Below are 13,903 nucleotides of genomic sequence, written 5' to 3'. Positions count from 1 at the left end.
GGGTGCCTTTTCATAATGAGGCTTTAGGATTCTGCTTGCAGGTTTCCGGCCCCAGGACTTGTTTTGAGTCTGGGCCTGACCTTCCTCTAGAGTCTGACGGCGGAGGCCGTCGCCACTGCCTAGAGGTGGAAGGACCTGGCGCAAGAGAAAGAGCCCATTTAAACAGAGGAAGTTTATACTATCTTTTGACTGGCAAAAGAGTACTTTTCCTACTAGAAATTGTTTGGATGTATTTGTCCAAATCATCCCCATATAGCCGATCCCCATGAAAAGGGAACCCCGTCAGGAGCTTTTTACATGGTGCTTCGACTGACCAGTTTTTTTAGCCACAGTATTCTATGCATATGTACAAGCAAAAGCGTAAGGCGGGACGCCTGGTCAATAGAATCTTTAATGGCACCTATGGCAAAGCATAATGCTTTTGCTGGTACGGCCAATTCCTGGGCGTGTTGTGCAGGAACCTCTTTAAGGGCCTGTCTAAATTGGTCCTTTAGGGATTTCACAGACGCCTATTGCAGCGACTGCAGGCTGAGTAAGGGCACCTGTCAAGGAAAAAGCAGATTTTAACAGGAATTCCAACCTTTTACCTGTTGGATCCTTAAGCATTTGTGCATCGTCTACTGGACAAGTTAGACTTTTATTCACACTGGAAATCGCAGCGTCAACTGCTGGTGCATTCCATTTTTTGGTGAATTTCTCCTCCATGGGATGGAGAACTGAAAAAACTCTTTGGAGGAAGAAAATGCTTCTCCGAGTGATCCCATTCAGCGTAAATAAGCTGTTCTAGTAATGCATGGACAGGAACGCATGCAAAGGCTGTGAAGGTTTTAAGGAACCCAAGGAAGAAACCAAGCTTTCAGCAGACTCCATTAGGGGTAGCATGAAAGTAGAACGAACTATCTCCGTAAGAGATTGTATCAGCAATTTCTCAGATTGCGAGGCTGAAAAAGGTTCATCTACCATTGTTTCCTCCCCAGAGAAATCATCGGTTTGTTTTTTCTCCTGATCGTCTTAGGGCAGCACCTCATCCTGTGCCTACTGTTCCCCTTGCAAAGAGTCTAAAGTGGGGGAGGGGGATCTAGCACGCTTCCTACCCATTTGAATGGAGGATGCGATTAAAGCCGCTAATCTTCCTTCCAGGCCTTGCAGGGTGGAGGAAAAGACATCTTCAGTCACGTATACAGGGGCTGAGATGTGAGAAGCAGCTGCCCCAATCAATTTGTTCCAATGGCTCACCCTTGGTATTTCAGGCGAGGATGACAGTGTGCGACTGGAATTCCTAACGCCTGGGGTAAAAACCTTTAGTTTTTTGTGGTGTCTTTTTTTTTGGAACGTATAGTCCTAAGCCCAAAAGCAGAGGTACTATTAAATTGCACTACTTGCTCAAAATAGTCATGACAGAATGATGCCGCTATTAAGATCAGCCTAGTGCTGGGAAAAAACGTCTTCCTGTATCAGGAATGCCACTTGCCACCATTCTGTGCCCCACAGCTCCCGTGTGCAACCTGCTTGTTCCTCCTCGTTAGCCGAGGAGAGACTGCTCTAGCTGTATTCTTATTATCCTGCTTGCTTCGGGTGCGTCCTCGTGGACGTTGCACGGTGCTGCGCATAGGCCCCACCCCCTCCGTAAACCCGACCCTTGTTTTGAAAACGTTCCTGCACTCGTGCGCGGGTGGCTTTCGGGTCTACAGACCCAACACGAGGGGGGGGGGGAGGAGGCAGAGCCCCTATCACCAGCCAGCATAAGGACACAACAGATGGAGCAAAATCCGGGACCTCCGCACCCCCAGCGGCGGGGGGGAGGGGGGTATTACAAGGGGGGTACACCGCTGGCGTTTCCCTAACCCTCTGTCCCTTCAGGGGGGAGAAAAAATGCATTTTGGCAGATTTTTTACCTGAGAGAAATCCCCCTGCGCAAGCCGCTGCGGCCACACACAGACTGATACTGAGCTTTACAGTGAAGACAACAGATTAAAGGTATGTGCATATACTCCCTCTAGAAGAGAATTAAGGCATGACAGCATCCCTTACAGAAGAAAGCATAGGTGGACTTTTTAGTTCTCAAGTTTCTTCCCTTACCTTATCCCCGCTGCAGCATTTGCTTCACCCATCACGGCGGGCTGCGTTTAGCAAACCTTCAAGGACCGGGTCCCTTTATATCGGGGTTCCACTCCCTTGGACCTTTAAAAAGCACCCCACCAGAAAAGCTTTAGGTAATGTAGCATGACCAAATCTTTGGGTCCCGTGGTCTAGCACTACAAAGAGGCGTTACAGGCAAAACCTCGTGCTTCGGATACGAGGCCCAGGTACCATCCACTTTGGCCTCAGTGGCACTTTGGATGGATCTGGTCTATGGAGGCTATTTAAATCCAGCATGGATCCCTCCTGGAGCTCCTCAGAGTACATCTTCACTCGTAACCAACACCTTAGACACTGCGAAAAAACTGATGTGCTCCTGGAAGGAGGAGGGGTTAAATAGGGAGTGAACTTCCTGGATTGGGTATACCAGTGTCCATCACCCGAAGGTGCCTATATACCCATTAAGTTATTACTTAAGGCTCTGTGTCCCATAATGTACGATAAAGAAATTGTATTTACTATCATCAATTTCCAAAGAATTGTGGAAAAAAATACAACTTCAAAAAACTCATCGTGGCTCTTACTAAGCAACTTAGACTGTCAACTTTCCAAAAAAAGGGTCATTAGGGGGTATTTATACTGTCTTGGTATTGTACGGCCTCAAGAAATTAGTTAGGCAGTCATTACTGAATCAGGACTGATTCATTTTCATATATACATATGAAATAGTTTGTAGACTGGACAACTTTTTTTTTTTCTTCAAAATTTTTGGTCTTTTTTCCATTGTTAACACCATTGACCAAGGCCTCCCCCTTCACGAGTTACTACAGGTATGACCGATCGATACTCATTCATTGTTCAACTGTTTAACCGGCCAGCCAATCATTTTGGACCTCAGTAACTGGACTTCCCACTAATAAGCTAAATTACTATTTTATTATATGACTTGTCATCTGTATTATTTTGCTGGCAAAATGTTGCAGCCTTCATTGTTGTCAAATGCATTCATGCTTAAGCCCCCGTTCACACCTGTGCGACTTGTCATGCGATTTGACAGGTCCAAATTACATGGCAAGTCAAAGCCTATTGTTGGCAACGGAACTGTTCAAATTGGACTTTGCAGTGTCACACCGATATAAAAAAACGGTTCCTGCACTATTTTTTGCAATTTCATGTGCGACTTGCATAGACATCTGTGCATAAATTTGCACAGATGTCCGCCAAGTCGCACCTGAAGTCACGTTAACATGCGGTGTTGAACTCGTGCAACTTCACTGGAAGACGCACGATTTCAAAGTTGGATTTGGGGCTTAAATATAGATGAAAAATGTAATATGAGTGTTCTCTGAAAAAAGATATACTGATATAAATATGTTCTAGGTTTCTCTGGTCTTCTAGTAGCATGGAAAAGAAGGATCTGTGTTTGGGAACTGGTGCGTTTCTTGATGGCACCTTGAAGTTTTAGGCAGTTTTCCAACATGTAAAACAAACTATGCAGAATGTGTAGAGTATCTAACTACTTCATTTCATTCATAGATATCAAATGGTCTTTTGTCAGAAACACAACCCGAACTTGCCATGTTGTTTTAAGAAAAAAATGTGCTTATACAGCAAGAGCTTAAACCAATCTGTTCACAGAAAAGGTGTATGGATTCCACTCACTCATCAAGCTCATCCTCTTCCTGTCTGGCTTTGTTAGCATAGAGGTATTTGGTCATATCCACAGGTCTGGCATTCTTCCTCTTTGCTGGTTGTGGTGGGGATTGTTTGTGAAGTTCAATCGTCAGGTCAGGCCCTGGGTCTGGCTCATCAAATGGGTTGGGATATACTGTGGGTTCAGGGTCTTTAAATGGGTTGTAGTCATCAAACGATGCTTCATCTTTCAAACTGGGTTTTTCAACTGATGGTTCTATGGAGAAAAAAAAAAACACACATAACTCCTATGAAAGTGAAAAAAACAAGGGCTTGAGCTTCTGAGATTAAAATTAACTTTTTTTTATTTTGGGTAGAGCATGGGTGGTTTAAAATCGCTGTCATTCCCTCTTAGTGTTCGTTCACACATGCATCAATACCCTGTTTGTTTAAAGGGGGTTATAAACCCTCATGTTTTTTTCACTTTAATGCATCCTATGCATTAAGGTGAAAAAAATTCTGTCACTGACCGCCCCTCCCCCCCCCCCCGCTTTACTCACCTGAGTCCTGTATTCCCCCACCAAAGACACTCTCCTCCCCTCTGCCTGTTGTCTCGGCTCTTGATTGGATAGATTGATAGCAGCGCAGCCATTGGCTCCCGCTGCTGTCAATCATGTCCAATGATGCGGACGCCAGGGCAGAGTCCAGCATTCTGCATCTATGGACGCAAATGCTGGACTCGGGAGCCTGCCCCCAAGGTAACCCCCCAGGAGAGCACTTCTCCTAGGGGGTTATACGATGTGGGGAGGAGCTACCAGCACCGCCGGGGGACCCCAGAAGTCGAGGATCGGGGCCAACCTGTGCAAAACGAACTGCACAGTGGAGGCAAGTATGACATGTTTGTTATTTAAAAAACAAAACAAAAACAAAGCCTTACAATCACTTTACAAGCAGTGTTTTTAAAGCCTGCCATGAATATTACAATGGGAACCACACGGGTGCGGTAGCATTGTGTTGCGTTAAAAATAAAACAGCATGCCGCTTTTAGGATGCTTTGCCGCTTATCAGATGCCACCAATAAATTTCAATGATAATGCCCCATAGCTGCGCCTATAGCATTTACAGCACGTTAGTGAAGCATTTATTAAGTGTTTGCTGGGTGTTGGGGGAGAGGCAGTGGAGGTTCCTGTATCCCAGAAAGCACTGAGAAATAATAGAGAACTAGGATAGGGCAGCTCCAGCCACTTCCTGTTTCCACAGAGCAGCCATGTGGTAAACACCATTTGCTTCTGTGTGCAGGCAAAAGCATCAAGCCAACCAGCGGTAATTTCACTGCCAGGCAGGAGCAGAAGCATTGAGCATTATTGCCAGTGGCCATGTTTTTGTGTCAGCAAAGTGTTGGTGCAAGCAAGAGTCCATGCCAATTAGCGTCCTCGTCAGCAAATGTTGACGCAAGCAAGTGACCATGTCAGCAATTTTGGGTGCCATCAAGTGACCATGACAATCTTTCCATAATCATCTTGAGCTGGACCACGCCAAGTGTCACAGTAATCAAAGTATCTATCTTACAGAGAAATCACAAAAATGTCTGCTATCACACCACAACTTAAACATGGCTCAAAGCAGATCATTTCCTCTACATCACTTCCCTTTTAAGCACCTCCCTCTAGAAAAACAAAACTTTCATGGGCATTTGACAAGTTGTTTAATGTTTTTTCAATGCTCTGGAAACAAGTGAAATGCTTAAGTATAACTAAAGGAAAACTTTTTTTTAGTTTTTGGATAGAGTGCAGAGGGCTTAGAACACCTGTCAGTTTTCACTGCTGTGTGTGTCCCCGTTAAGGAGATCCACCCTCTCGATTTGTTATATTTACCATTATCATTGAAAGTAAAGGTAAAAGTAAATCCCAAATTTTGGGCTGTCCCAAAGAAAAGAAAGAGGGGAAATTGTCCAATGGGGAAACCAGTTCAGGAGACCTGGGGGTCCCCAAGGGATTCCCTTAATTTGCAGGTATTTCCTCTCACTTCCTGATTGGCTATGGGACAGGAAGTGAAGGGAAATCTCTGCAATGGGACAGAGATGGCAAAAAAAAAAAATCTGACAAGGGTTATAACCCTCTGTAACGAGCCCCTTGCTCGCTCGGTTCCACTCTCCCAACACTCCTCTGCTGCTATAGAATCAGACTGCAGAACGCAACATCTGATTGCTCGGTCATCCGATGCTCCGGGATTAGAACTACAGCTATTACCGTTCTAACCCAGTTTGTGATAGCTCAGAACAAACATCAGGCAGGCTGTATGTAAGTTCAACCAGGAATCTCCTTTATTCAAAAATACAGGCTCTTTTATACACTAACAGTGGAGGTGCATACCTCCGGCTCATATTACTCTAACAATACACCTGTAACCTAATTAACCTAATTAACATGGGCTAATTAACTAATCCCTTTAGACAGCCTAGATGACTCCGACATGACCTTTAGGCCAGACTGGCCGTCTTGTAGCTTAGAACCCCCAATCAACATTATCACAATAGCAGAGTTAAACACAAACAACAATGGGAATCTAATGACTCTTAGATCCCATACTAGAGACTTATTTACAATACACATTTTAGCAGACAACAGACAGGTAGCTGGAATTGATGACATTAGCATTTAACAGTAGGAGTCCCAACGGTATGAATCAGTCACTATTCCAATATGGCAAATCCAGGGTCCCCAGAGTCTGTGTGTCCTGGGGGACCAGGACCCAAATCCACAGTAATACCACCTCAAGGGTCCCCAGGCATACAGCTCACAAAGAGCACCGTTCCCCAAATGCCAGGGCCCACGATCGATCGGCAAGAGGCTAGCATACAGTCCCCTCCAAAAGTCTCTCTCCCGGCTAGGTCTGTCACATTTCTCCCCTTTCGGCAGGAGACTAACACAGGAGGAGACCCCAGACGGGTTAACTCCGAAGTTAGTCAGTAGTTCTAGTCCTCTAATGCCTGTACCCACACAGTACCCCAAACAAATTGTTTCAAACAAAGCATTACTCACCCAGCCAACCTCTGCCTCTCTCAGAGAACATATCTGCTGCTGGGGAGAGGCCTGGACTGGCCCTTCTCCCTGGAGTCCTTTCTGCCGCTGGAGAGAAGACAGGGTGTCTGGGCTCACTCCGTCATGCTGTTGGGGATCTGGGCCGACTGCCCAGCATCCCTGGGGTATACAGGTGGAGACTGAAGTCCCATCCACCTTCACAGGAAATCCATCCTCTGTTAGTTGAGGGCAGAGGCCAGCAGTACTCGGCCCTGTTGCCAGCCCTTCTGCTGGAAACCCCACGCCATCTGCTCCGGCTAACTGTTGGGGAGGGAGGCCGACTGCCCAGCCTCCAAGGAACTCTGTAGTTGTTGCCGGTGCTGGGCAGAGGTTGGTAGCACTCTGCCCTGTTGCCAGCACTTCTGCTGGGGACTCCGCATCCTCCGCTCCAGCTAACCGTTGGGGCAGGAGACTGGCTTCCTCCACTCCCAAACTGTGTAGCTGCCATTGGGGAGGTGAGCCGGCTGCTTCCTTTTCCATTCCCTCATCTTAATGTTGGGACAATATGTCTGTGGTACGGTTTCCCAGGTGCACGGATCTTTGCTGGGGAGGAAAGACTACTTCCTCCACCCTGGCCAACTGTTGGGGAGGGACGATGAACACCTCCTCTCCCTTCTCCCCCTGTATCCTGATCTGCTGCTGGGAAGTGACCACCTCCTTCTCACCCTGAGCCTCCGGAACTGCCGCAGGTGCAGGGCAGAGATCTTGGATCCTCTGTCCGGTTGCCAGCACTTCAGCTGGGGAAGTTCCTTGTAACTTCACAGATAATTCTGTTGGTGCTGGGCAGAGCACAGTGAAGTTTGGCCCTAATAACAGCTCTTCTTCTGCTGGAGGCTCACCAGGTTGTTCTTCCTCAGCAGAAAAGTTTATCAAATCCCCTGTCTCTGCAACTGGTGTCTGGGGATAAAGGTTCACCATCTCTTCTCCGTGGAACCCAGAAGATGCTATCAGTGCTGGGAATCAGTCATTATTCCAATATGGCAAATCCAGGGTCCTCAGAGTCTGTGTGTCCTGGGGAACCAGGACCCGAATCCACAGTAATACCACCTCAAGGGTCCCCAGGCATACAGCTCACAAAGAGCACCGTTCCCCCAAATGCCAGGGCCCACGATCAATCAGCAAGAGGCTAGCATACAGTCCCCTTCAAAAGTCTCTCTCCCGGCTAGGTCACCCTCCCTTACTCTATCCACAATGAAAAAAAAAAAAAAAGTTTTGCCTTTAGTTCTACTTTAAGGCTCGTTGATGGGCGTTGCTTCATTCTTTATGATCAACACACGTGTGAACGAGCCCCTTAAAAGGTTATCACTGAAACAAGGACTCCCATTGAAAGATTTACCCCCTATTCCTATTCTGACAGCAAAAAAAAAAATCTTGAATTTACCCTTACTTTCATTCCCAGTAACATTGGTGATCAGATCAATTAGAGAGAGTGAATCTCCCAACTGGGGACCCAGACAGCAATAAAAACCCAACAGTTTTTCTGTTCATTATATTTTTACATTACTTGTGTTTACAAAATGAAAGCCCTCCTTTTACATTTTCAGCAGAGATAGCAAATCAGTGTTATGCATCACAATGTATAATTTTATGTGTTACTAAAGTGCTACATTGGTCAATTCACACCAGCACACATACCAATGTGATTATTCTCAAATGCAGTTTCTGTGTACACAGTTGCAGTTGGCATCATCACATTTAGTGTCAAAGAATCAACAGTCATGGTCACGCTCAATGCAGTATTATTGTACCTATTTACAGCAGCTGTGCTCTAGGCTTTGGTCTCTTATAGCAGAATTAAACTAAATGTGATTCGGGTTTCATCGCCACCTGGTCTAAAGATCCTCCTTTATTGCCTGTTGGTAATACAAGCCTTGTTGACTCAGTGAGCGTATGCCCCTATGAGTCCAACCCTTCTGGTAAGCCTGCATTGCTTCCATACGGAGGGCTCATCACATTCACGTTTCTTTATACCAGCTACTCACGTGGTGAACAGAATCACTTTATTTTACAATATTGGACTATGAACTGTCTTCACATTCAACCGATATCTGATGACCGTTAGGATTGTCTATACAAACTGTTGTGTATGGTTACAAATACATGAATTTTTTCTCTTTTTTGGTTTATGCAATTTTACAACCATCTATTTATCAGATTTAATTAGCGCTACACTTTATATGCACTTGTTACCTTCACAAATATCCTTTTTTGTTGTGTGAGCTGCTATTGGGTTGAGTAAGCGCAGAGTTTTTTATTGATTTTTGTCTACAGTTTGAGCAGAGAAAGCTTTGTTTTTTTCTAGATTCTGTGGTTCTGGAACAGAACCTTCAATCCTATGTCCAGATTTTACCAGGTCACTGCAGCCTAAGTACACAGGTGTACAGGGTTGTTAGATACTCAAACCTGAGTATAGCTCAGAGCTTTCAGTTTGGAGACAGCTGCCAGTTGGGAGACAGAAAGTCTTAACTAGGGGTCAGAGGAGCCCCCAGCCAGGAGCCAAGAGACAGGAGATCTCACCTAGGGTTCAGAGGAATCCCAGAGAGGAGGCAAGAGACAGGAGGTCTCATTCAGGGGACAGAGGTGTCAAGAGACAGGAGGTCTCATTCCAGGAGTCAGGTGGGCTCCTATCAGGGTGTCAGGAGAAATCTTATTCAGATGCAAGGATTGGACCGTGCAGCAGGGAGAGGCAAGTGAACCAGTAAAACTAGACAACACAGTCAGATGGACTGGTAAGAAAAGCAGCGGTGCTGCAAACAAGGGATCCCCTGTGTAGGCAACTGATATCTATGTAAAAATTCTATTTTATCTAATAAAAATGGGCTGCCATGCCCTAAAACACAGTTAGGACTGACGCAACTCATAGGAACAGCTTTTTCCTGACTTCTTCCTTCCCCCTATATCTCCCACACTTCTTCCCTCTGCCCCCCTACTCATACACAACGACTTAGGCCTATCCCCCCCCACTAATTTTTTTTTTCCCCTGCTGACCATTCTTAACGGGGTCTCAATACCCCCTAAAAAGAGATCTTAACTTCTGCGTGACATACACAGGAATAGAGCACATGTAGTACTGCTTCAAGAGACACACATCAAATCATTCACGATCCCTAAATTGGCCAACTATTACTACCTGGTTGTGTACCATGCCACCTCAGCTACCACCAAAACTAAGAGTGTCGCTATCCACTTCTCAAAACACACTAACTTTTGCTTGGATTAACAACTTGCCGATCTAGGGGGACGTTACCTTTTGTTGAAGGGCAAACTGTATGGCACCCCTGTGACCTTGGTAAATTTATACTGCCCCAAGTCCAAACACTCTGCATTCTTTCACAATGTTAGACTTAAGCTTAATGGCTAGGATGACTATTCTAGGAGGTCCCTCTCAACCCAATTCTCATTTCTTCCATTGGCAAATCATCACTTCCCTACAGGGTCCTTTGCAAGATCAAACAGGAGCTCAAACAACTAGCACTACATGACACATGGCATTTCCTTAACTGCGAAAGACTTTAGCTACTTTTCAGAAACCCACAACAAATACACACGCTTGGAGTACTTTTCACCTCACACAAAGGGACCTTCCCAAAATAAAATAAACCACTAATGAGGCAATGAGATTATCAGACCAGACTCTGACTACCCTATTCCTAGCCCTATGCCACAAAGACCCTATCACAAAACTTTGGTGATTAAATCCCTCCTGGTAAAAGATCCAGTATTTGGAGATCCATTAAATATCTATGAATCCACCTCCCCTCCACTTTACTGGACCTTTTTCATGTCACTTTTCCTGTATCTCCGCTTCTCTTAGCCTCGACCTGAAGGCCTGGGATAGAACGCAATTCTCCTGTTCGGCCGTGCAGCTATATTAAAAATGAACATCCTCCCCAGGTTACTATACCTCTTCGAAACCATCCCCACCACAATACCCTCCCATTTTTTACCACCCCCCCAATACCCTCCCATTTTTTTACTGCCCTCCACCAAAAAGCCCTGCTTCTTTCTATGGTGCAATAAATGCCTGCAGGTGAGATGAAACCCTCACACTTCCCAAAACGTTCAGAGTCATCAGCCTCCCGGATATCCTGAAATAATATTGGGCCAGCCATTTCTAACGGGTAATAGACTAGTCTGCCCATTTAGCTCTGAAGGATTGGATAGGCCTGGACCAGTCTCCCTCAGACATGCCCCTCTATGAAATACAGTACCCTTTGAATTAGATGCTCACCCCTTAAGGGCCACACTAATGTTTAACGTTAAATCGTAGTTCACCCCTATAGCGAACTACGATTTAAATATGCTCTGAATACCAAATTTTCTCCACTGACCCTGGGTCTGCCACAACCCAGGCTTTTCTCTAAGAGACTTTTAATCTTTCCTGCATACTTGGTGGGACAAGCCTTTACTTCTGGGAAACATATCTTTTTTGAACAGAACACCTTTTCTATTTTGGACCTACCTCCAAATCAAGCACTTTTTGAACAAACCGTCGTAACGTCCACATCATAGCAGACGCTTCACAGAATTTGAAAAACTCTGCCATTCAGACTCTCCTCAATGCCATCCTATTACAAGGATATACTCTATCCTCTTTTAAACCCCCAAGCCCAATGGATATAGGGCTGCTGAGGCATAGGCAAGAGACCTAGACTTGCCACTTACAGAGGAGGACTTGTCATGATTGAATGTGAACCTCCTCAAAGATCAATCAATGAAAATATACAAGAGACCAACTTCAGATGCTGGAGAGGTCTCTTGGAGAGAGGTACACTTACACATATGGTGGTCTTGCCTTAAAAAAAACACCCTTTTTGGACACAAGTCCACCTCCTGATAGGAAAAAAATCTCTGGCCCCAAGATCCCCTACAGTACTCCCTTCTTCCTACGTCACCATACTGAAATATTTCCCACCACATAGTACTCTTTGCTCATACATTTGTTAAACACAGCTAAAACACTCATCCCAAGACTGTGGTACTCTATCAATGTACCTGAGATCTCTGATTTCTCTGGTTTCACAGAATCAATCAGGTGAACTCTGTAACCCTCTCGTTATTCAATAGAGCCTCCTACAGAATTGCGTTTCGCTATTACACCACTTCACCAGACTAGTTTAAGCACTTGCCACCTAGACAAGCCTAGGAAAAGAAAAATCCCCTAACTGTCTGATCTTCTCACCCTTATCCCTATCACCTATTCGGATGGCAGAACGGAACCCGTTCACAACAGTGATAAAAACGTGCACAAATGGGCATATTGATATCTGTTTTTATTTTTTATTGTTTTCTCTTTATATAAAATTAGAAATAAAATATTTTCTTTTAGTCGTGTATACATCATTTAGATCCCAGTGTAAAGTTTAAATACCGTAGAACAATATACTGATGACTGTACTAATTATGTTATCTGTTGTAAAATTTCAATAAACACTATATGTAACAAAAAAGGAAGCCCTGAATGCAAGTGCCAAGTACAGCCATTATCCCTATAGGAGTGACGCAATACATGTATGGGCCACATAGTATAGAGTACAGTGAAACTAGGGCCTGTAAACACCGAGCAGACATGGGCAGGCCAGGCAGTGTGTCTTTAGTGAAGCCTTGATTTTAAAGCCTGACAGTGATCAGCACTGGTGGAGGGGATATGGGTAAGAAGTGCAAAGTTATGATAAAACACACTTTTGATGTAAACAAGATTTATACACAATTATGTTTCCTTTATTGATAAGTAATAGAAGAAAGAATTTGCATTTGATGTGTGGTATTGATGGTGGTATTTGATACCAATGCTACCCAAAATTGGGATATTTTTAGGTTGTAAGTTTTATTCTTTTTAATCTGGAGGTGAAAGTTGCCTGCAACAGTTTGTGTCTTTGCTCTCTCTCACAAGTTCATAATCAAAGTTCGACTCTATCACACCTAAATTCCCAAATATTTGTTTATCTTCCATTCTGCAGACTCTGAGGAAAGTGATGTCACCACTTTGTGATGGCCACTGCAAATGGCATGAACTGGGAAACTGAGTGGGTATATCATGCATTCGAGCCTCCGAGTGTTTTAGGAGGCCAGTTCACAATTCAAATTGCTAGAACCCCACAAATGGAAAAATAACATTTTTAAAAGTGAAGTTGGCTCTGGGGTCCCAAAAATCTGGTTGTCCACAACAGCATTACAGGTTCTCTACTTTACAGTTTTAACAATTAGAATATCTTTTAACATCAATAACTCTTACCAAAATATTTTTGCAGCCACTAATTAGACATGTGAAATGGTTAGGAGTTTTTTTTCCCACTGCAGTTATACAAAACTAATCCAACTCACTTTGAGACACTTTACTGCAGTGTTTTTAATTACGGATGACCGAATTTTGCCTGGAATTCAGAACACTGGCTAATGACCTTACAATCTGTTGGAGAATTTTCTGCAATAACTTATAAAACACATACACCTTTCCGACTGACTGGTGTGCTTGACACCAATTACCTCTTATTCAGACTTTGCCCAAGAGAGTCACATTTTTTTCTCCATCACATGACGGTTTTAACCATTTTTTGTTCAATGTAGCAATGTAAATTGTGTGTATTGGCTGTTGATAACACTATTGTTATTAAGACAACTCGTACGCCTGTTAGAAGCCCTTTTTTTGCACTTATTCACGAGACTGTCTCAAAGCAAACAGTTGCCTTTGTTCACATAAACAGATCCTTTAGAATTTTTTTTACAGAAAACTAAAAACAAAATAAAGAATCCGATTAGCTGCTATGGGCAATGGTCATCTTTCAGATACTGTAGAAAAACCCCACAACATTTTGAGAAGTTGAATTAACATCCTTTTAACCACTAGTTACCTTCAGCATCTGGATCTCCAAATGGATTTAGGTCTGTAACATCAGAACTTTCAAAAGGATTTGTGTCAGTGTTCAAGTCTTGCTCCTCTTCATCCAGAAAATTCAACTTGTTTATAAGTTCTACAACAGATAAAGAAGACTTTAGATGGCAAAAAAGGAATGCTTCCAGGTGTATTCAAAAAGGCAGTGCAAAGAGCAAGTGCGTAGATAAAAGTGCAGAAACACAAAACACAAATATGAAAATGTATGTACTCAACACAC

General features: G+C 44.1%; 1 protein-coding gene across 6 annotated transcripts in view; it reads right to left on the bottom strand.

Moving 5' to 3' along the window:
• The window catches only part of EHBP1 (EH domain binding protein 1), a 733,557-nt gene that overhangs the window by 449,953 nt on the left and 269,701 nt on the right, over nucleotides 1-13,903 (bottom strand). For all 6 annotated transcript variants that reach the window (XR_012243991.1, XM_073628177.1, XM_073628181.1 and 3 more), the window contains 2 exons: nucleotides 13,643-13,762; nucleotides 3,742-3,988 (listed from right to left, as the gene is read on the bottom strand). Coding sequence is in view for 5 of the 6 variants with exons in the window: in XM_073628177.1 (XP_073484278.1) it covers nucleotides 3,742-3,988; nucleotides 13,643-13,762 (367 nt within the window). In the remaining variant the exon portion in view is untranslated. The remainder of the gene's footprint in view (nucleotides 1-3,741; nucleotides 3,989-13,642; nucleotides 13,763-13,903) is intronic.

The sequence above is a fragment of the Aquarana catesbeiana genome, linkage group LG04 (genome assembly GCF_042186555.1).
Source record: "Aquarana catesbeiana isolate 2022-GZ linkage group LG04, ASM4218655v1, whole genome shotgun sequence".
Taxonomy (NCBI): Eukaryota; Metazoa; Chordata; class Amphibia; order Anura; family Ranidae; genus Aquarana; species Aquarana catesbeiana.
The sequence above is the reverse complement of the archived record's forward strand: the minus strand, read 5'-3'. Positions and strand labels throughout refer to the sequence as shown.